Below are 23371 nucleotides of genomic sequence, written 5' to 3' on the forward strand. Positions count from 1 at the left end.
ATACAACGTATAACCACACTATTTTGTTTGGCAAAATGACTGAAAAAAAATGTGACGTGCCTCTGAAAAGTGGGCTGGGTCAGACTTCAGTCATATGCTCATCCAAAAACCCCTTTACCTGGTGCCTACAGCTTTCCCTTAATTGTGCTGTTAAATTCTGCAATGTCAGCATGCTAGTGCAGACCCCAAGATGGGATAGTCTCTGTTTACAAGTAATCAATAACTCACAATATAAAATTGTACAAAAATGTAGAAACTGTTTCAGCTCAGCTGAAAATTATGCCCCAGGGGCTTAGTTCATGAATTGTATTAACAACATGTTCAGGATCAGAGCTCACTCTATGAAATTGTGTATAGTTAGGTGTAATATAACTGATCTGAACAGGGTGTTTTTTTTTTTAAGAAAGCATTTTTATATAGTTTTAAAGCCATAGGTTTATTTTTTGTTGGTTTTGTATATTGCTTGCCTCCTTCTTGGCTATACACTACCATATTGAGTAGTGCTGGCCGTTGTCATCTACCAATAAGGGAATAATACATGTCTTTGGGAACATTTAAAATATTTTATTTCAGGTGCAACATTAGTAGTAAATGCTTAGAGATGATGTTTTGCTGCTTATAGTGTTGCTGGGCTTCATAACGAACTCAGATTATCCTATAGAATATATTAATTCTTCTAATTATTAACAGCCATATCAAATCTAAAGTGAATCCTGAATCCTTACATCAAAAGCAGGAGGTAGGTAAAAGGAGGAATCTGGTCAAGCTAGGCATATGAAATACTTCTCATAATGGTAAAGCATTGCAGCACATTTGAAGTCAAATAATAGCAATGGCCTCATTAATAATTTTTAAAATAATACAGTGTTTTGGTCTACTTTTATGCCAGTTCAGAACAAGGTTTTTGGAATAAACTGATTTTAGGGGAAGAGACTGTAAAGAGCCTGGAAGAGCTTTTCAGCAATGGAAAATCTAGAAGATGCAGAATCTGCCATTAGATCTTGCTATCATGAGGCACTGAGAGGGAAGTGGAAAGTGTAACTGGCCAGGAAAATAAATGGTAATGGTGACAAAAGTAGTGAAGGATAGTGATTCAGCATATTCATTTAATAACCTTCCTTAGCGCACTGCTTGTGTGGGTGTGCTCTCTTTATGCTGACCTGTTATTCTGCTCTGTCTGTAGGTTTTCCACAGCATTACTTACAAGCCATTTGGATACCTTAGCAAACATATATAAATAAAATAGGAGGACGTTACTGTTTACTTAAGGTAGAGGTTATGTGGTTTGTAGAAAGGAAAGGAGAAATTGCTTATGTAGAGGTATCCACAATATCATCATTAATGGGTTCACTCTTTAATAGAGGCACGAGAGGGAAGCATTGATGCCTGTTTGTACCTTGGTTTGTTTCCTCTTTTTGTTAGTAGGTTTTACATTTGGTTTAGATTACTGAAAGTTGAGGTATGACAAAAGTGTATTGTTTAAATATTTGAATCAAAGAAAACTCAGTAACAACTCAATGTTATTAAGCAGGTATTCTTTATTACGGCGCCAGGCAGCACAGGGGATAGCTCCTTCCATACGTGCTCCAACGGGTTAGCAAAACGCATCAGTTCATATACACAAAAATCATACATATTCATCAGGTTTCCTGAGAAGGGCAGTCTTATGGTGATGAATTCCCAGCGTTCATAGTCTTCCTCACCTGTCCACTGGTTGAATCCTCCTTTTCTTGAGCCCAAGCCTGGGCCCCTTTTCTGATGCAACCTTTTGTAACAATCAGTTGTGTACTAGAGGTGTCTCCTTGATGTCTGGAGCTTCGTCTCCATCCTTGCAGGTGAAGAAAAACTCAGGAAAAATGCAAGTAAAGTTTTTATGTATCTTAGGGATTGTCAGGGGTTTAACTCTTTCATATTTTTCTATTTTTGAAACCAGCAAGCTCTCTGACTTTCTAATAAATTCCCTAAGAAACCTATTAATGTCAGATGACAACAATAGACTAATTTGCATTCCTGCTTAAACAACTCATAATATTGAAGATAAACTTAAAAAATAACAGCTGCTGAGGGAATATTAAATCCCACAAGATCCTTAAGAGATGTGTGCTGCAAAAACATCTTTTATTGACAACTTTTAGAAACTAGAAGGATTTCTAAAGGGTGAGTAATCACTTGGAACTGGCAAGGAAAAAACCAGTTTTAGATGTGTTTCTGTATTGGACATGAGAATGGACTTGAACACTGAGAATTAAATGCTAGCTGATATTGTGACTGTCAAAAGGCTAGAACAGATTAAGAATTATGGATCAGACAATGTCAGAAACTGCAAGGAATAATCAAGTGCAGTCAAAAGTGAAGCTGAGGAATCCGGAGGCAGTCTTTCCTCTCAGTGATGAATCGGTTGTCTCCACCCAGTGTTGAAGGATGCCACATTGTTGGAAAATCCAGAGATATTTGTACCATTGTGGTAGTTGCAGAGTTCAAACCATCAACCATTTGAGAAGGCAAAACCTAAACCAACCTCCTGGATCCCTAGATGTCAGCTGCCGATAAAGGAAAACTCATTTTTCTGGGCATTTTATCTGTTCTGTGGGTATACTGCATCTAGGGCTTCTTGTTTTAGCCCCTTGTCCCTATCAATAAATAGCACTTTCACACACCAAAAAAGGAAAAGACAAAAAAGGAGAAAAAGGGAAAAAGAAAAGGAAAAGGGAAAAAAAAGGTGCTAAACAGCTACCATGTAAAACAAGGGCTGAAAATGCAGAAGTGATTGAGCAGTTAAATGAACATCCATAGGACCCTTGGGTAGTGTGTCTGGCACTTACTTTGCTCCTTGATTCATTCCAGGAAAGAAAATAGAGCTTTGGGAAACCTGAAGGTGGGACTTGCTATCAAAAGCAAAATAAAACCACCCAACTAGTTGGCCATAAAAGCTGCCGATGGATCATTGTGTGCAAAGGCTGGATCAGCTCTTTTCATGATGCTGGCTCTGTGGCTCAGGTTGTTTTGTGCTCTGAGTTTTACACCCTTGCTAATGATGAATTCATCTTTTAAATAAAAATCTTATGGAAAACCTTCAGTGATTCTGGCTGAAACTTTCACCTGCACAAAAAGTCACTTGTTATAGCTGGCGGAGGGTATGCATATGTGGACAGTTAAGACACTGAAGTCCTTTTCGTGGTTACACTCATTCTTCTCCATGGCCATCAGCAGCATATGCCATCTGGCAAGGGAGTGCCTCCTTCCTATTACACACCTGAGAGCTCCCTACAAATGAGATTTCAGCTTATTAGGATACTTTATGCCCTTACTGGAATTCCAGAGGAGACACATACCTTTTCTCTCTTGTACTTTCTTCTAAGTTGCATATTATTTGTTCAGTTCTAGAAAATAATTATATTTACTGAGCCTTTTTGTTTGCTTGCAGTTTGCATATATACAATTAAAGATTTTTCCAGAACTTATTCAAAATTATATAAATCTTATTAATGTATTGAGCCTGTGGCTCTTTCATTGAAAGTTGTGACATGAATTGAGGATTAAAAGTGCAAGCTCTTGCTGAATGACACAGCTCTTGTCCTGTATATATGTTCCTATATTTTCATGAGTGAAAAATCATGAAGTTAATTTTCAGGTGTAGCTGCTTATGGTTGGTGAGTGTTTGTCTGTATCTCTGCAGTGCCTGGAATGCCTTGTCAGTCAAGATGTTGTATATACAGTATGTGACAGTTTCTGATCCAAAGTGATTGAGCTCATCCTTTGTGCTGTATGAGTATTTTCTAGCGCTTGCTAAAATGTAAATATGTCTGTTAAAATATGAATAGAAAAAAAGCCCATCAAGTGGATAACGCACCAGTGAATTCAGGTCAGTTTTTGTAGAAGATAACTGCTATTTGAGGAATTTGTGTCACTTGAGTAAGTTAGAATGGGGCTTTAAAAATTATTGCTGATTACAATAACTAGTTCTGGCTTTCCAGCAGTTTTGAGGATCATTTGTCAGGTGAGGTTTTTGACTTGATAGATTTATCAACCTGAAAACTTAGTTAATAAATGATAGTTTCTTACAATATATCATCTCCTCAGGGGATGAAAAAAAGGAAATAATCACAATACTTGTCAAAAAGTGTTCACAAAATCAATGTGAATTTTTAAAGTACTCACATATCATTATTAAGCTGTAGGGCATGGGAAGTAGGATTGCTGCTACTTAGGGCTGGGATGGCTTCTGATAATTAGGGCAGGAAGTTTTGTAGTTTCTTATTCAGATATTTGCCTTAGGTACTTCTTAGGGTACCCATCTTACCACTGACAGGATTTCTGATAATAATGTACCAGTACTACTGTAAATCCTGTATAAAGTGGGGTAGCTTCTCCTACTGTATGAGCAGCTGGAGGAAAAAGCAAGAGGGAGCAGGAGGATGGACAAAAAGGAAAGAAGGAAACTAGAAAACGTTCTGTGCAAACCTACAGATCAATAATAGCAAATATGCTGGTAATAAATTTTACTCTGCTTCATGGGTAGCCAACATGAGGCATATTGCAAAATGTAATCTGCAGAAAAAGGCAGTTGCAGTAAGTTTTGGTGGACAATTGCCAAGTACCTGTTTGCTTGTATCTGATTTTAAAATTTCATAAATATAAATAGAACACAAGACAATTGCAACAGTGTCAAATTTAAAATAACATGCATATGTTTTAAAAAAAATCTCTTCTAGTCTGTTGGGCTGTTCACATGTGCATTTCAGTGATGTGTATGATGTTTAATGGGCAGATGTACATTTCATAATGATTCAAAAAGGTGTTTTATTTTTAGATTTGCAAACAAAAAAAAGTAAAAATAGCACACAGTCATCCTGACTCTATTTTAAGGCCTCTCAGTTATGTCAATTGTATTTGACAGTTTCACAAGAAAAACCTCTTTTTGAAGGGTAAGTCAGTTACAATTACATGTAGAAAAAAGTGTACTTAAAGTTAGTTTCTGAGTAGTAATGGTTCTCAAACGAGCCTAAATTTTACCAAAATTAAAACCCAGAAGAGATCATTACATCATTTAATCTGATTTCTAATATATTATGGGCCACTCAGTGCTGTCCAAACTTTAACTAGCCTGAATATCCCAGTTCTCAGAAAATTAAAAAATGCACTGTTGTCAGAGAGCAGCAGCAGACTGAATTACAATAATGCTTTTATTGCAGAGGAGGAATTGTTCCAAATACATTTCGGGGCTATGAAGGAGGGAGAGGAGTAGGGTTACTGACCCCAGTGGTAGACTTGACACAGCTGCCATAACCATCTGGCTCTTCCTGAAGTGATTTCCACTGTTTCCACTTCAGAAAAGCACACACACAAAGCAAAACCCCCAGTTTCTCTGGTACCTTTCTGTATTGGGTATCTGCGTGCATGATCAGATGCTGCTGGTCCATAAAAAAACCAGCATGAAGGCCATGAAATAAATGACACTTCACTTTTTCTGCTGGCTTTGAAATTACATATGATCTGTACCGCAGCCACACCAGAGAAAGCCCTCTCTGTAAGTGCAGCTGTGCTAGCAAAATTGTGCTTTTGTTGGTAATGTTTATTTACCAACAGAACTTATCTGGGGGCAGGATAGGCTATGTTGACAAAAGCACTGCCTTGCTGGTATCATGTCTTCACAGCAGGAATACTTTGTTATATTGTCTAGGTTTTCTGGCAAAGACTTGTGATGGGAACGTGGTCGCAGATAAAAGTGCATGCCCTTTATTCTTGGGAAGCTGCAATCCTCTTCTGCGTGCTGCTCAAGCAAGCTCAGCAGCTGATGCCCTGCCAGCAAACAAGTGCTTATCTGACACCATATAAGGTTGTGGTTGAGAAGGAAAATGATGAAAAACATTCTGCAATAAAGTTAGGCTGGAAGATTTAAATATGACACAGAAAAGCCTTTTTTTTTTTTTTAAAAAAAAATATTCGCTCTAACAGTATTTACCCTCAAAATGACCTGTTACAGTTAATTAGGAAAAATTAGGAGAAATGACTGGTGTTTCTAGATTTGCTAAACAGCCTTATCCCAGAATAACAGGTCTTTGGGATACTTGTACACACAGAGTTGAGTTTTTTTGTTTGTTTGGAGTTTTTTCTTTGTTTGTTTTTCTTGGACTTGCTGCAGGTAAAAGCAGGAGATAATCCCTTTAGGCTACAATGTTATGGGGGTGTTGGGATGTGTTTGGCGATATGGTAGGGAACTGAGTATCACAAAGAGGAGCATATTGAGAAGAAATTATGGTTATGAACATGGGTTTGTATGGGATTTTTAATAAGGTGTGAGACACAGCAAAATGATTTTTTTTTTCTTTAAAAAAAAAAGAAGAAAAAAGAAAACCAACAGATTTCTGAAAGTGTCAAGGGTGATGTTACAGCAGAGAGACAGGCTCCCCTTTTCCTCAGTATATTGCTTGCAACTTTGCTATCCTATTCTCTAATCTTTATAATGTGATGGCCCACTGAGTTAGTCTAGTATGTTAGATAAGTGTAGTCCAACTTCAGTAGCTATTAGTGGCCCAAATCTGAATTTCCAAACTGTTCCCTGCCTAGGGGCCCCTGCTTTTGGCTTTCCCTCTGATGAACAGGCTGTCTCCATCTCCTGCAGATGTCACTTCCCCAAACCATCAGCAGCTGAGACTATTGTGAGTTGACATGAGAGGTCATGCAGCTCTTGCCTCAGCTGCATGATGCTTCCTTCAGGAGCAGGTGGAAGCATCTCCCATGCTATATTTACTCCCACATACAGCCAGCTGGACCTCAGTGAACTAAGTGGTAGGTGATGTATTAGCATTTTGCAAAGATGTGGGGACTCTTCTGCAATATAATCAAGTATCTAATGGTCTTTATGTCTAAGGGCATGCTGTACTATCTGTCAGAGTTTATTCAGTGTTTTTTCCCTAGGTTAATTTTTTGTTTAATGCCTTTCTTGAAGTAGGCAGTCTTCTGCGGTGCATTGCAGAAACACCCAAGCGTTATGTACGTGTGTAGGATCTGGCTTCCAGTTGAGCCTGGTCAGCTGGTTGGTGACCCATGCTGCACAGAGTGCTTGTGCTGTGGGGCTGGCACATGTCTGAAACCTGAAGTGTAAGTGGGAATGAAATGCACATCATTTTATCGAGGAGGATTAATAAGATTTTCAGGAAAGAGGTTAAGCTTGAGGTCATTTCCTTCCTATTGTTAGCCTTTTGAATTTTTGCCAGTGAGATAGGTGAAAGGATTTATTTTTGTCTTTGAATGTTTTGAATTTCAATGATGTCTTTACTTTGAATACGGAGAAGTGGAATTCCACTTTATTCCTGCTATTGTACTGTGTCGTATGCCTGAAAAAAATTACTTGTATGTTTTGCAGTATCTTTGTCCTGCCTTCTAGTTAACTAATCCTTTGAGCTGCTGCTGTGCCTTGTGATGTCACATTGTGTGAGGGCATGTGGATATGCTCTGATACCCATATTGAAGGGTTAGTGTATATATAGAAGGAAACAAAATATAGTAGTATAATTCTTGAAAAAGGAGGAAATAGTCCATCTTATGGCCAGTGTCAGAATAAAGGCTGTGTATGAAAACGAGAGCAATAATCTTACTGTCATTAATTTAGTCATAATTATAAAATTATATTATAAAATTATAAATCATTAATTTAAGCTTCAATAGCAAAAAGGTTTCATTGATTAGTATTTGGATGGGGTGTATGGTATGGCTTCTCCCTTTTCTCTGCTTCTGCAGCTTAAGTAAGAGTGAAGTGTTAGAGAAATACAGCTTATTCCTGACCATCCTGTCAGTCAAAGAAAAATAAGTAATTGCTCTTGCTGTGTAAAGTAATAGAGTGCAATAAACATTAGCAACCTAATGTGTGTTGTTTGTAGGGGGTCACAGAGGCACCTGAGGGAATGTGAATGGAGTCTTTCCTCCTCTTGCCCACAGTGCAGGGGCAGTAAGTGGAGGTTTGTGAACCTTAATTTTGGTTGTGCCAGGGAAGAAATTGCTGCTGTGCAGTGAGGAACAAACACCTCCCTGCTTTTTTGACCCTGGGTCATGATATTAAATATCTGAATATAGATAATGATGATCCTTCACTGCTAATATAGCAGGACTGTGTCACCAGAAGGCTGATACTTGTGTCTGGGTTAGAGTTCAGAGGGTCACCCTGCAGCCTCTGGTAGTGTACCATCACCTTCATGAGGAGCTCCAACAGCCGCATCTGTTGTACCTTTCTCTGCCTTTTCTGCTGTTGCTTTTCTCAGCTGAAGATTTTTGACTTATTTTCGTTACCATCCAAGTTTTCCAAAATGTTACGAAGAGTAAAGAGATCTGTGATAGCATGTAGTAGGATCTAGGAGCTGCTTAGGCAGCTTTTAAAGATTGTCCAAGAATTTTGTTCTCAACTTTTTGGGGGGGTTGCTCTGTTGGCATTCAAGGTAGAACAGTTTCCAGCCATTTAGAACACAGCAGTGTTTTAAACTTCTTTTACAGTAGTCTGGTTATGGTGTTCTTTCCCCTCCTGTCCTTTGAAAATAAAATTCCTAGAGGTGCTCATGCAAACTTCAAGTAATACAGGGGCTTTCAGCTCTTTGTTAGCAAAGAATCCGTCTTAATTTCTTTGACTGGAAGCATTTATTGGAATGCAGAATATGAGTAAATATTTGTGTAAGAGTTGTTTGGGGTTTTTTCTGGTTTTTTGTTATCTGGTTATTATTAGGAAAACCAAGATTTGCTTTGAGAGCTTGAACCTAGTGCTCCACAAGCATACAATTTCATGAAATGTGTTCTGTGAAGGACTCGATCTGCAGACCATGGGCCAGATTGCAAAGATATGTTTAAGTACCCTTTTTATTCTTGCAGTACTGGGGCCTCTTTGGCATGGTTTGGGTCCTTGCCACGTGTTGAAGGAGTTGTAGGTCAGCTGCCAGTACCCATCAGGAGGCTTGTGAGCAGGCAGAGTATGTGGCAAAATGGAGCCTTGCCTGAGCCCCTCCGCTGAGGTGGCATTTACCAACCTGAAAGAGGAGAGGTCGTAATAGCAGCTCTCTGCCACCTGCTTATTCTCTTGTTCAGGAGTGCCCAGTGCAGAGCTGTCCTGTGTTAAAGGCAGCTTCATCCTAGCCAGATGTCATGGAGCAGTCTCGCCTTCTGTAAAAATCACTGGATTTGTGCGGAAGTCATGCGGTAGAGCAAAGTACTGAGTAAACAAAAGCCAGCACTTCCAGTGAGCTCCCGCTGTGCTTGTTGCTGTGGCTGCCTTGCCGTCATTTCTAGGATTTAACGATCCTCCTGTTTACATCAGCCTGCCCCACACTGCGGGGCTGTGGCCATGCTTAGGAATACTCCCATGGACAAGGCGAGGAAGGAAGTGGAGGGAGGATGGGGCTTCGGCATCCTGTACCATTTGGAGGGGAGTGGCTGCAAATAGCTGAGCTTGAAGGACGTAATACTTTATATGTTTCAACATGAGCTGTTTGAACCTAGATAAACCCATGATTAAAGGAGAAGAGGCAGACGCTTGTATGTAGCTGCTAGAAACTGCTGGGAAGTTTGAGAACATTCTTCTAAAACCCTTTCCTTCAAATGACAAGAGGAAGGGAGAGGACAGACGCGCCTTGTGGAGCTGAGGTTATGCAGCAGTACTAATACATAGCTAAAGCCTCCCAAACTTGAGCTGCCCAGGCTGGGTCCAGAAGGCAGCTTTTGTAGAACATACTATTTGTGATTGGGAACAGGGATGATATTTTCAGGATCTGTCCTGTGAAACTTTAAATTTTTTTATTCTTCAGTTTGTTAATTGGGCTCAAATGGAGGAATGCAGTTTAGGATCCACAGGCATTCTATGGAATGGCCAGGTAAGGCTACAAGGTGCAACTAAGTGTTGATCTTTAATTTCAGCAATGTACGGTCTACACGTTTTGATTCCATCAGAAAGCCTGTGAACTGTTCACAGTCTGAGACGGGGAATTCTGAAAATCACAGAACATAAGCTGTACGTAGTGGGTTAATATTTGTTTGTATGGTAATAACTGGTATGTAGTGTATTTTAAATGAGTTGACATAATGTAATTTATTATAATAATTACTTGCAGTGGAAGCTCTGCCTTGAAATTGTTAATTTACTTACTGGCTTTCCAGAAAAGGAGTGAGGTCTCAGGTGATAAAATTCGTCTTCTCCTTTAAATGTGTCCTGATGCAGCTTTCAGCTGCTTTTAAGCATATGTTGGATATAAGGGAGAAATTAATTTAGTTCATTAGTTCAGTAAATGTTGTGCTACTTCTTTAATGATTACTCACAGATTATTTTATTTATTTATTTTTTAGTATGTCTAGAATTAAATTGTTAGAGGTTACCAAAGTGAAATACTGCACAAAATTTAGTGTTTCAAACTGTCCCAGTCAGTTGTTCAAAATCCACAGTAAGTACTCTTTGGAATGTTCTTACTAATCTTAAATTTTGGTGACGGTCTGTTTTACTGCTTGGAAGTCTGTGCTCACACCAAAAACCGGAGTGCACTTACTGGCACCGGGACTGAAGTTTTGGAAGTCATGCAGTAAAATGCATGTAAATCAGATTTCTGTTTTATATTGGAAAAGCCATCCTGGAGATCTCCTGATGGTTGGGTCAAAATTAAGATCAGACATATCCTCCGATACAGAATAACTGAAAACCTGTTACTTTTAAAGACAGTGAAATGACAGAGTAAAATAGATAGAGGATGACCGTTCTGAATAGTATGCTTATGAGAGAAACGGATGGCAGATGCATGAATCTCAGCCTGAGACAAGACTATACATAGCCTTGCTATCTACCAGCCTTCCAGCTCTTCTGATACATACTGTAAGAGAACACCTGATAAGAAATGACATTTAGATTGCTGCTTTATAAGCTCCCCCAGACTGACAAAAACCCCTCTTAATAATTGGATGCATGACACGCATCACCTTCAGCACACAAAAATTTATTAAAATTAATCTAAAATGCTAAGGAAGTCAGCATTTTGACAATTGAACTTAATTTGAAATTTTAAATTAAGAATAAACATTACAAGCACTTCAAAAGATTTTGCATAAAACACCTTCCAGAAGGGGATGGAAAAAATGGAGATTGGGATGTAAATCCAAAATGAGGGATTATGCAGGGATACAATGGTTACTAACACGATGGATCTTTTCTGAGCTAAACTGCACGGATTTTTCAAGAGCTATGAATTAGAATACCCATATATGGTAGTGAAAGTTGAAAATTTTAAAATTATGTATAATTAAAACCATTTAGTGACATTCGGATTCTGTTAAGCATCACCTTCCTCTGAACTCTGCCTATAAGCATCTTTTATGGATGTGTGACAGAAAAGAGATGCTTATGCAGAAGTTTGAAGCTCTTAGATTACTATAGGGAACTTCTAAATTTTTTCCTATGCAATAAGCAATCCGTGATGTTTCCACACTAGGAGTTTGTAACTTCTATAATGTTTTTGGTATTAGAAGAAAAAAAATCCTTTATATTCATGGAGACAAGCCTTTTATCACATAACCTAACACTACTGGCCACAGAACTGGGACCAGAAGATGAGGATTAGTTTGTGTATGACCAGTCTGTGCGCTGGGACTGTAAGGCTTGTTTCAGATATTAAATTGGTAGTAGTTCCTGGTTTTTAACTGTCTTATGAAAGACTGTCTTATTTATTTATTGATTTAAGCTGTGCAAGACAACTCTGTAAGGTGTTGGATTTCAGGTAGTTTATCCTTTTTCCTGAGAAGTAGTGAAAGCTGTAAGACACGAAGAACAAAATGTAAACTCCACAGTAGCCTCCAAACCCCTGATGTCAGATATTGGTTTAGCAGGGCTCTCAACACTCCCATTAACATCCTCATGCAAAACTGGGAGTAGCAGTTGATAAACCAGATGGTTGTGCTGCTATTCAGACAGGTTGGAGAAGTGGGCAAACAGCAATGTCACGAAGTTCAAACGGAAATGCCAAGACCTGCCTGTGGAGAGGAATAGCCCCTGACACCGGGACAGGCTGGGTGCTAACCATCTGGAAATCAGCTTTGCAGAAAAAGATCTGGAGGTCCTGGTGGACAAGAAGTTGTACAAGAGCAAACCCACTGGAAGGAAGAGCCTTGGCCATCAGATTGAGGGAGGTGGTCCTTTCCCTCTACTCAGCACTGATGAGGCACATCTGAGTGCTGTGTCCAGTTCTGGGCTCCCAGTACAGAAAAGGCATGGGCATCCTGGAGCTTCTTATGGCTCTTACTCTTTTATAGGCTTAATTTTATTATGCAAACTAATTCTGTAGAAATGATACCACCTTCTTTCATTTCGCTTTTCATCCATTTATCCAGTATTTCTATATTGCTTTTCACATAAGATAACCATACCGAATTGACACATGCCAGAGGGAGCTGCGTCCCATTTACTATCACGTCAGGGCAGAGCTGTGGACGTTGGTGGAGAACTACAACGCTGACATAGAGAGAGCAAGCTGGGGGTATTAAAGATGCTGCTGGTGTCTAACTTACCAACGAGTGTTGCAATGATGGTGAAGCCTGAAAGTGGAAAAAAAATACTTCAGTTCTTAGTACTAGTTTTGCTGATTGCTTAGCAGTTAAATAAAGAACACATTATTACTCAGAACGTTTCCTTTACAGTGATTTCAAGGAGCACTAGTCAGTTTGAGGTTCCACACAGTGATATGTTTATTACTACCCGCTTTTCATTGTAGAGCATGTCTCACATACTCTGATTTATGCAGGGGTTGCAGCTCTGAGAAATGAGTTACTTTCTGTGATATTTTGTGTCTAAGAATTATTGAAGATAGAAAGATATTGTGCATCTTGCATAGTTTTATTTTTTTTCAGAAGTGTAGACTCACTGGACAAGATACCAATGCAGTAAGACAGTATTTTCTTGCATATTTTATGTTCTGGGAAGGGATATTTATATCTACTCTTTGGCCCAGATTCTGGAACAGCTGCCAGTTTCACGAACAGCAACAATTACATGCTAAAAGGGGACTAAAACTTCTTAGAATTGAAGTTCCCTATGGAATATATATATAGAGAGAGAGTGCGTGTATATGTATGTATGTATGTATGTGTATATACACACGTACAGACATATATATCTTCTGGGAAAGAGGAGAGAATGATGTAGTGGTAATTCTGACACTGCTTTTTGTGCTGTCAAACACTTTTTTTGCACAGCTGAATATTAATGAGTTATCACCGTTTGACTATATTTTATTGCAGTGTTGATAGGTAAATTTCAGCAATATTGTGTACTTAAATGTTTTCATGCTACTTAATTTTTTTTTTTTCAGTTCAGTTTCTCTTTTTAAAATACATCAACTAAGGTCTGAAGTTATTTTTCCATATGCATTTGTAATGTTATTTTTTTCACCCCTATGTGAACAACATAAAAATAGGAAAAAAAAAAAGTCTTTTTCAGAAGAAAATTGGAGCTGTCCAAAATAAATTCTGTACTTTGAGTCAATTGCTGAAAGGCAGTGGTCTGTCAGCATCCTCTGTCTCCACCACCTTCTGTTGCAATGGCAGCATGCCTGTGGGCAGAGTATCAATGGTTTAGTCTTCATTGCTGCAAAAGAGACTATTCCTTCATGAAAGGGCTGAAAAGTCAGGAACTTTCTTAAATGTTCCATTTTATTAAATAAGGTGTTAGAGAATGTTCTACTTTCTTGTAACTATCAGCTCAGAATTCAGGAGTCAGTTCATGTAGGACCTTTTCTGAAGCTCTCTAATGTTCCTATAAAAATTACCATTGACTTTAGTTACTGATTTTTTAAAAAAAACACAATTGTTTGTGCCTTAATGTTGAAAATCTCACTGTTAATGACATATTTAAGAGCATGTTAGAGGAGGTGGGTTTTTTCTCATACAGTACATCCTTATTTACCTGGACGTAATGAGAACACTGAATAATTTAAAACTACCTGTGTTTCAGATAACTGTGGAATTTTTACAGAATCTGCTTGCTTTTGGTAACAGTGGTTTGGATAACCAAGTATGTATGGTGGACCAAAATAGGCACTAGTGTATATTTGCTGGAAATTAAGCTAATCTCATGGCTTCCCAGAGTTCTGTCTGTGGAAGATAATAGTGAGGCCTTGGGTTAGGAAGGCACATTAAAAAATAAGTCAACAGAGTATGGTTTTGGTTAGAGTGTCATTGCAAACCACATACAGTGTTGGTTTGTTTTTTTTTTTTTAGGCCCATGGGATGTTTTACAGGGTGTACTTTCAGGATCCTCTTTGTATAGTTTTGAAAAAAAAGTGGCACGTGGGTGAGATATAGCTTTGTTTACTCTGAAAGTTTTTCATTGTAATGAAGAGTAAGTATGCTTGTTTTAAGTTTTTACTGCCTGTGTGCCTGACTTTATAGTGTATGCAGTTTGTATACTATCATGTTGATTCCACGTGAAAGGTTAAGCCTGAGAATATTGTATGCTTTTGTCATTGAGGTAATTGTGAAACTATTCTGGACTTGTCATGGTTTTGAGGTGTTCAGACCACAGCTTTCTAAAAATTATCAGTCACCCATGCTCGCAGGCATAAAAATGTCAGTAGCTTGACATGGGCACCTCTTGACTCTCCAGAGCTCTTCCAGGTTGTGGACAGGTTATGTAACTTAGTCTTGAGGAATCACAGGAGTACGGCATGTGTCTGGTAATGCTTTGCATATCAGTGGATGTACAGACTGCACTAATCGTGATTCAGTAGAATAGTTGTGCATACACTGAGATGAGCAGTCAGAATGAAAAGGAGAAAGAGAAGCTTTAGTGTGAGTTTATATTTTTAAGATGAAAGTAACAAAGCTGCATTGTTTTTTATTCTTTAGAATTTATTCTCTAGATTTCTAAAACATGGGTGGCAATTGTGTAATCTTATTTATGTGGGAGTTCCTACCAAATGTACAAAGAAACATGCTTGAATGGATAGGAGCTTCATGAACAAAGCTGCTGAAAACTAAGCTCTTAGTGAAGTCTTTTTAAGATTGCAGAATGCACTCAAGTGTATATAATAAAACAGGATTTTTTTTTAACAAAATTTAAGACTAAGGGATATCAAGTACTACTGGAAAGAATTAGGATGTTGTATTTGAGGTGGCAGGTATAATTGCTGCTTAAATGCACTTGTAAGATGTTATGACGCATCCTTCCAAAGAAATTCCTGTACAAAAGAGTTCAGTTGGATTTACATCAGCTTCCTCTAGGTCATTGTAACTAACCTTTGTGCCCTTTCAAACAGCTTCTGACTCTGGTTTTCTTTCATTCATGCAGCGTTCTGGGTGCCTGAATACAGGCTGGTAAATAAAAAGCAAACCCCAAGACCTGTGTTTGTTATTGTTAGGACAAAAAGCTTATTTTGAGAGGGGAAAATACTGATATTGCTAAGCTGATCTGCAGATACTTAGTGTTTGCCTCTCTGTTCTCTTTTTGAATGTATTTTGCTTTATCTCTCACTTGTATCTCTGGCTTACTAAGTGACAGTTCTGCGCTTTGAGCCTCTAAGTCGACTTCACTGATAGGGAATAATGCTGTACCTGTCAGGAAACTGAAAGTGTCATGTTTTTTGGTGTATATGTAGAAATATTCTCCCTAGTTTCTAAAGTATGGGAATATATTAAAAAATGAAGTAAGTCTTGATACCTCTAGTTGCAATTCCATACTTCATACTGTATAAAAGAGTGTGGTAGCTCTGTGATGAAGTTTCAATGAGTTGTACACTCCCAATAGCCTCTCTGTTGAGTTAGGGAAGTTTTGGAATTTAATACTTTACCTTGGCAGGTCACTTCTTGCAGGAAACCATGTATTTCCTTTGGCTGAATGTGTGTCTGCTCACTCTGCATAAATTGATCTATCAACTGTAAAAGAGAAGCCATTTATCTTTTGCCAGTTAGTTTCATTATTTTTTTTACTTTTTAAAAAAATAAAAGTAATTTTTTCTATCTGGGCTTCTTGAAACAGAAAACCAAGAAAACTACTCTTATAAATACTACTTGACAAAACTAATTTTTTTTCCTTTCCTTTTCAGATGAGAATTCTCCAGCCAATTTCTGGGATTCCAAGAATCGAGGTGTGACTGGCACGCAAAAAGGACAAATTGTATGGCGAATTGAGCCTGGCCCCTATTTTATGGAATGTGAGTACCTATTTATCCAATGCATGTCCAAAGGTAAGCATGCCTTTGTGTCGAGGCAGGTCAACAAGATGGCATCTGGTACCTGTTTCGTCAGTCCCTCTGATAAACCGAAGGTATTGATCATATTGCTCTAAGGGGCAGCATTTTCAAGTAAGATTGCTGAATGTTATAAAAATGGAGTTGAGCTTAAATGTACATTTGCATTCTAGGAATGCTCTTAGACAGCATGCTTCAGTTTAAGGGAGGAAGAAACTGCCTTGTGCAATGTTGTATATACACATTGAAAGATGAAATCCCTTGCCAAGAAGTTGGACAAACATTAATGGTAAATGCAGATGAAAGAGAAGGTAATAAGCTAGTAGTGCTTGCTAATGTTTGTTAGTATGAAGGTTAGATTTGTCTCTAGGAAGTGCCAGCCTCCTGTCCAGTTGCATCAGGATTTCTCAGCTGAAGTTTTGTTGCTCTGGGAAATCCACTAGGCAATTTTGAAATATAGAGTCTGTGACTGGAAGAAAAAGTCTTCAGTTGAACTCCAAAAGGAGTATTGGTAGCCAAGCTTCAAATTGAAGACTGATGCCACTCCTTTAGGTGACCAGGATTTATAGGAAGCTAAGCTGCTCTGCTGTGTGTGTTTTTTTAATTTTTTTTTTCCTTTATTTTTTGCTTTTTCATGAAAAGGTGCTATCTTACCATCTAAAGTATATGATCCCTTAAAGGAATTGATATTCTAATCCTAGAATGTTGTGTCTGAGCTTGCTGGAAAATGATACACCAAGCATCAAAGTGGTGATCAGTTCCAAGAGAGCTGTGAGCTGCTCTACCACCTGTTTAGCCTCACAGCAATGGATCTTCCTTCATAAATTAAAAAAAAATTAAAATACTCCCACTCTATTGCTTTACTGGACACTGCAGTGCTGCTAACTGTAGGACTGGGCAGAAATTTTTATTCTAATTAACTGATATAACAGCAATACATGTGTTTCAAGAGGTGTTGTGTACCCTGTGCAATGATTACTAAACCTTCTTATTTCTAGAACTCATCATTGAATCTTGCCAACTTACCCTATGTGTTACGCAGCACATTTCTTTAACAACAACAAAAAAGCTTTAATAGGATAAAATTAAGTTAATTTTCAGGAGTTCATTATAGGAAAGAATGATTGAACTTTAGATAAAGATCAAGAAAATAATAAAAGTCAAGATACTTAACTTTCGTGGTGCCAAAGACAGTGGTATAGTAAAGCAGATGAAAATGTATGTTGGAAGAGTTCATTGCCTCATCTTTCTTGTACATATACTATGTTAGTATTGTTGCCAATACGGGCAGTTTGACTTCAAGAATGTTTCTCTGTATCTTTTAGCTTGTGTGTTGCTCCATAATGTATGGCAATGAGGCTCTTGAACATTTTGAGTTCATCTGAGTACCCTAGGCTAATGCTTCAAGAACTGGTAGTTTTGACTTAAAATCAGCTGCAACTGACTTTGCACTTTGCAAGCAACAGCACTTCACAATGAACTGATAGAAAGACTACAGGATAGATCAGCATTCATTGGTCATGGTTAGCTTTACTTACAGTTCTGCTGCCATACCATGAACAAGAGTCAAGCAATTAGGAAGCAGCTGGGAACTGTAAAAAGGAATGTTTATGAGCATATGTTGCTATAGCACATAGTATGGCAGATAAATATGTCACCAGTGACACCTGTGTTTCTAGTGAGAGGCCAAAAATTGCACTGAAACACAACTGAATTTCTGATTTCACTTTTCAAACTAGAAATCACAGCTTGGAAGCATGCAGCAAGTGGCTGTACAGTTCAGGTACAACCACAGTGTTACTGCCTCTGCGGTGCAACACTAGGCCAGGTGGTGGAAGAGCTGTGCTCTCAGAACTCCCACCATGCTTTCTGGCAGACACTATCACTGCCCAGCCTGTGCCAGCCACGGAGATGAAGTTAGCTCCCCTGTTAGCCTCTTTCTTCTGCCACAGTGCTGATATAACTTATACTCTTAGTGTAGCATTAAATGTGATGCCACAGTCATAGCAAGGGAAATGGAGGGAGAGGCAAATGGAAAAGCTAACATCTCCAGTAAATATGTGGCTGATTATTGAAGTTGAGTTATCTCTTATGCTTCAATCTGCCATAGTTTTCCAAATTTTGGAAAGAACTTTACAGTTGTAGATTTCTTGTGTTTAGAACTATCTTTGCTAAGGGGCAGAATATATCAGATACATGGTATTTGGGGTTTGTCATATTTACTTCTCACAGTAATGACATGCAGCAGACCACTAGCAACTTGACTGTGCTTCTCCAGGAATGAAAGGAGCAAGAGGAGGACAATCCCAGATTCAGCACCAACATTTGCTCCAATAAGAGGCGACAATGTCTTGGGGGACAAGCACGGACGAAATGTGTAAATGGATCGATCTAACCTTATCTGGAGACTAACCACAGCATAGGAATGCTGGTTGCATGCAACCTCCTGCTCTAACTGGGACCAACACTCAACCTGGTCAGCTCTGGTTTGTAAAGCACAGTATAGGAAACCTTCAAGGACAGATTTCACAGATGCTGTAGATAACCTTTTCCAGTGCTGCAGTATTGTTCCAGCTAAAAAGATTTCTCTGGCATCTAATCTGAATGGCGAAAGCCTAAATTTAGGGCCATTGCCCCTTCTAAAATCTTCTGATAAACTGGGAAGAGTTGAATTTATAGTATTTGTCTTGCCTTAACACCCTCTTCATCAAATTGAACAAGGCCAGCTCCTTCAGTCTCTTCTCATAGGTCATGTTTTCTCCATCCCAACCATCTTTTGTAGCCCTCTGCTCTTCCCTCTCCATTTTCTCCATGCTTTTGAACCTAGGGACCCCAAACTAGGCACAGTATGCCTCACCAGTACCAAGTAGAGGGGCACAGTAACTTCCATCTGCTGGCCACACACCTTCTAGTGTACCTGTGAGGTAGTTGTATTTGCAATGAGAGCATGGGCTGGCTCGTATTCAACTTGGTGTTCATCTCTTTCAGCCACACTGCAGCTTTGCCAGTCTGGTCAGAGGCCATAGTGATGCACAGGGTCGTTCCACTCCTGGTGCAGAGACTTGCAAGTCTCTCTCTTGAACTTGATGACGTTACTGTTGACCCAGTCCTCTAGCTATTGCTCATGCTCTGACGTGTAGAGAAGGTCCAGCAAGCTGATGGTGAGCTAGGTATATAATTGAGTTAGAGCCGGGCTTATGTCACTATAGGATTTTCTGGCTTGGAGCTGCTTCATGTTTGGAGCACAGACGGTGCTTAATTGCCACCACCTATATACTGCTATACCTATATGATTGCCAGGCTCCCTGCTTTACCTATATACAAGGAGAGGAGGGGGATGTTTGCTGCAAGCCTGAGTAGCCTTGAACCAGCTCTGGCAATGAGGACTGATGATGTTTGTTTACAGACTTATGCTAAATAACTACAACAATCCTTTAGGACTTACAGTCAAAACTGGCCTGAAGTTGTCTTTTTGGCAAGAAAAGGAATGGAAATTCCTAATATTGAATGGTGAATTGGGATCAGTTAGCATGCACATTATCCCAAAAACGTTGGTTGTGGTTTTTCAACAGCAGTGTCAGAGTTTAGGGACATCACATCTTTTCAACAGTAATGTAACATCTCTGTAGGATGAGGTGCAGAGGATGATAGCATTGCCATATGCAGAGGAATCTCATGTGGAAGGAGTATTTCCATTTTAATTACATTAATGTTAATCAGTGGGAGTCAGCTGGATTTGGCCTCAGATTCCTTCTGCAATCGTCAGATTTGTACCTTTTAAGAAAAGCATTATATGCCTTAGTTTGGGAAGCTGTTCTTCCATGAGCGTAATTGTAAACTTAATAGTTTCACTGACGTCTGTGGAATTTATGCTTTTATTTAAATGTTTTATTTTAAATGTAAACATTTAAAAGTAGGCCTTAGCTAAGCAGTTTTCTGAATTTCTCATTACGGTGTATCCACAGTCTTGTAACTCAATTTTCCAGTCATTCCATTTATTCCTCTTAAAATTTTTCCCTATGGATTCAGTATCTCCTATTTCCCAAGCAAGTAACACATAAAGGCATAGTTTGACAACTGCTCTATTCAGATCAAGAAACCTGCAGAAAGAAGAGCAGGGAGAGTCTCATTATCTTCATACTAAAACAAGACATTAATTCCCCCCAAAGCATCCAAAATTAGCAAAACAAGGATGATCAAAGAAAACTCTCACTTGATTTAGACAAAAATCCACACAAAAAATTCTGTAGACTCTGCCCTGAGAAGGAAGAATCAAAGGAATCAACAGTGAAATAATGAGAAATTAACTTAATGTATTCCAGAAATACAAGCAGGCTCTGAGGGGAGTGGCCGAGGAAGGGGAGGGGGGGAAGAGTATGCAAAGGAGAGAGAAAGTACTTGCAAAGTATGAAGTCCAGCTAATCATCACAAACAGCTGGTATCCTTAAGCTGTCACCTGGAGACAGTGAGTGGCTCTGTACTCCAGAGCCAGCCAGTACAGAGGCAGATGTTCTTCTTTCCTTTCCCTGGGGAAGAAGCAGAAGTAAGGAACCATGTAAGCATGAAAGTGAACTCAGTCATTTTAGACATTCGAGAACATGAATCTGAGCATCAGTATGCCTGAGATGCTGTTTCCTTACTCATGTAGTAGAGGTAGCTTTAAAATATCCTGCTCTGAAGCTTGCTAAAATGTGGGGGAAGGAAAACAGTGACTCGCTAGATGGCTCCCTCAGTTTGTTTGCTCTGTAAACTACGCAAGGATTGCTAAACATGGCTGCAGCTCTACAAACAGTTTTCATCCTTCTCCTGTAAATGGAAAGAACAAGTTCAAGGAGTATTATTCTGAACAGGTGGCAATAGTGTGAAGGTGCAACACAGCTTAATGCTTGCTCATTTGATATGGTCATCTGGTATTCAGCATGGCCTCAGACTGTTCAGGTCGTATAGTCCATCAGGACCTTTAGTCTCTGGTGCAAGAGGGGCTGCGGTTGGCCTAGAAGTGATTTTAGATGGCGGAGTGTTTCTCTTGGTGTAGCATTCTGTGAGCTTGGGATGACAGGGGCTCCCTTTGGGGCATCGTGGTGGAATAGAGATAATGATATTCCTTATGCAGAGCAGAGCTAGCTGAAAGGTGGAGTGAAATAATCTATGGAAAGGCTGGTGATAGAAAAAGTATGTGAAAAGAAAGCTTGAGCTTTATGAAGACTAGTTGATAAAAGCTGTTGCTCATTTATAAACTGTGGCTTCCAAGTTAGTTTTCTGCAGTATGGGGAAGGACAGGTTGCGCCGGAGGTGCCACAGAAGAGAGGTTCAGTATAGTACAGTCACTGTCATGCAACAGGTAACTGGTGCTTATGCACTTCCATATGCAAAGTCCCCAGAAGTTAATAGCTGTGCATGTTCTACTAGGCGAAACAGGCCAGGGACTATCTTCTGCTGCTGGGGGCAAGTGACACTGCGTGGCTTGCGCCCATGCAGCCAACCCTTCCCCCTGTGCCAGGGATGCATGGTCACCGTTCAGTAGTATGGATGGTCGTGTGCTTGCATTTGATGCCTACCAAGGTCCTGCCCAGTTTATTAGTACACGTGTAGGCCAAGAATCTCATTTAAGACTGTGTTGGATTTGTATTTATAAGTGTCCTGGTTTGGGCTAAATCAGAACTAATTCTGTTTTAGTGCTTTAACTTTTCAGTTAAGTCTCCTCTAACTACCAGCACTTTCTGAAGCAGCAGCATGTTTTTCCAGACAGTGACTGCTCCTAGCAGTGATAAGGCCTGATGTTTATAGTTCATACCAAGGAATGGTATGCAGAGAGGCCCTTGCTTATACTTGTTCTTATGGCGACCAAGGTCACTGCTAAATCTTGTACTCCGTGTTGGGGTGCCAGGAGCGAAAAGGGTCGCACCTACAGGGAGGAGCGAACTGGACAGGTGACCCAAACCTGACCAACAGAGTATTCCATCCCATAGACGTCATATTCAGTATAAAGCTGAGAGATCACGAGGGTCTCGCCCCTTCGCTCTTCTTCAATGGCCTACATCTGAGGAGGACTGATCCGTGCATCCCTGAATCCAGTGCCTGAGTCCAGCTCCTGCATCCCGTCCCTGTCTGCTGCTGAGTCCAGCCTGGGACTGCCCCAGTGCCAGCCCTGCAGTGTGGTGGTGATGTATTGTCATCAGGGTGGGGGGGAGTTGGGTTCGGTATTGGTTTTGTATATATTTGTACATACTGTATATATTTCATTTTTTTCCTTATTCTTATTATTATCTTTTTCTTTTATTGTTATTGTTCCATTAAAGCTGTTTTAGTTTTCTTTTCCAAACCGTAAAGTCTCTCTCCCTTGTTCTCTCTCCTTTTCCCTTTTGGGAGGGGAGAGGGGTTAGTAGAGAGCGTCTGTCATTTGTTAGTGGCTGGCCCAGCCTCAAACCGTGACAATAAGTTACAGCCTTGAGTCCCTTGAGTATTAATTACAGTATCCACAAGAAACACCTTCGCCTACTTTACCTGTAGTGTAATGTCTTTATTGTTATTTATAGCAGTCAGTGTCATTACTGTGAGTAGAATAGAAATATATTGATTTGCATATATTTTCTTTACTGATGCTGTAGCTTTATGTCTTGAGCAGTAATCCATAGTGGCAGCTGTTGGGCTTTATCCAGAGACTGCCAGTCTTACTGCATCAATCATTTCCAAATCACCCTTGAGATGTTTGTGGTTAAATTACTTCTGGTGCCACACTGCAATACTCAAATGCAGTGACTGCACAGATGCTGTCTGTTTTGTACTTAAAATCTTGGGTTTGTGGCATGAGTAGGCTATGAGATATATTCCAAAAACGTGTTAATGTATGTGTATTACACTGGTGTCATGTTACAAGTGAGGTTTTCTGTGTTCTGGGTATTCAGTCCTTACTTCCATGAAATAACTTTTGCAAAAATACAGTGTTGAGACTGAAACTGCCATACCTTGTAGCTAGCAGAGCAGACTCCAGCCTTTTTTTGTTAAAAAAGCTAATAGATATTGAAGGAAAAAAGTACCAGTTTAATAATTGAACTTGATGTGCTTTTAGCTTTTCAGGGCTGCTGTAGCAAAGAGTTGTTACTAGAGATATGAGCACAGTTTAGTATTTTTAGTGGTTTAGACCAAAATCATCAATGTTAATGGGTATTCTATCA

The 23371-nt window shown here is 39.3% G+C and overlaps 1 protein-coding gene across 1 annotated transcript in view; it reads left to right on the forward strand.

Annotated features, from left to right (window-relative positions):
- HECW2 (HECT, C2 and WW domain containing E3 ubiquitin protein ligase 2) overlaps positions 1-23371 on the forward strand; it is a 115686-nt gene that overhangs the window by 16142 nt on the left and 76173 nt on the right. The window contains exon 2 of the mRNA XM_086465208.1: positions 16053-16160. Coding sequence (XP_086321334.1) covers positions 16053-16160 — 108 coding nt within the window. The remainder of the gene's footprint in view (positions 1-16052; positions 16161-23371) is intronic.

Source organism: Leptosomus discolor, chromosome 5 (genome assembly GCF_034619465.1).
Source record: "Leptosomus discolor isolate bLepDis1 chromosome 5, bLepDis1.hap2, whole genome shotgun sequence".
Taxonomy (NCBI): domain Eukaryota; kingdom Metazoa; phylum Chordata; class Aves; order Leptosomiformes; family Leptosomidae; genus Leptosomus; species Leptosomus discolor.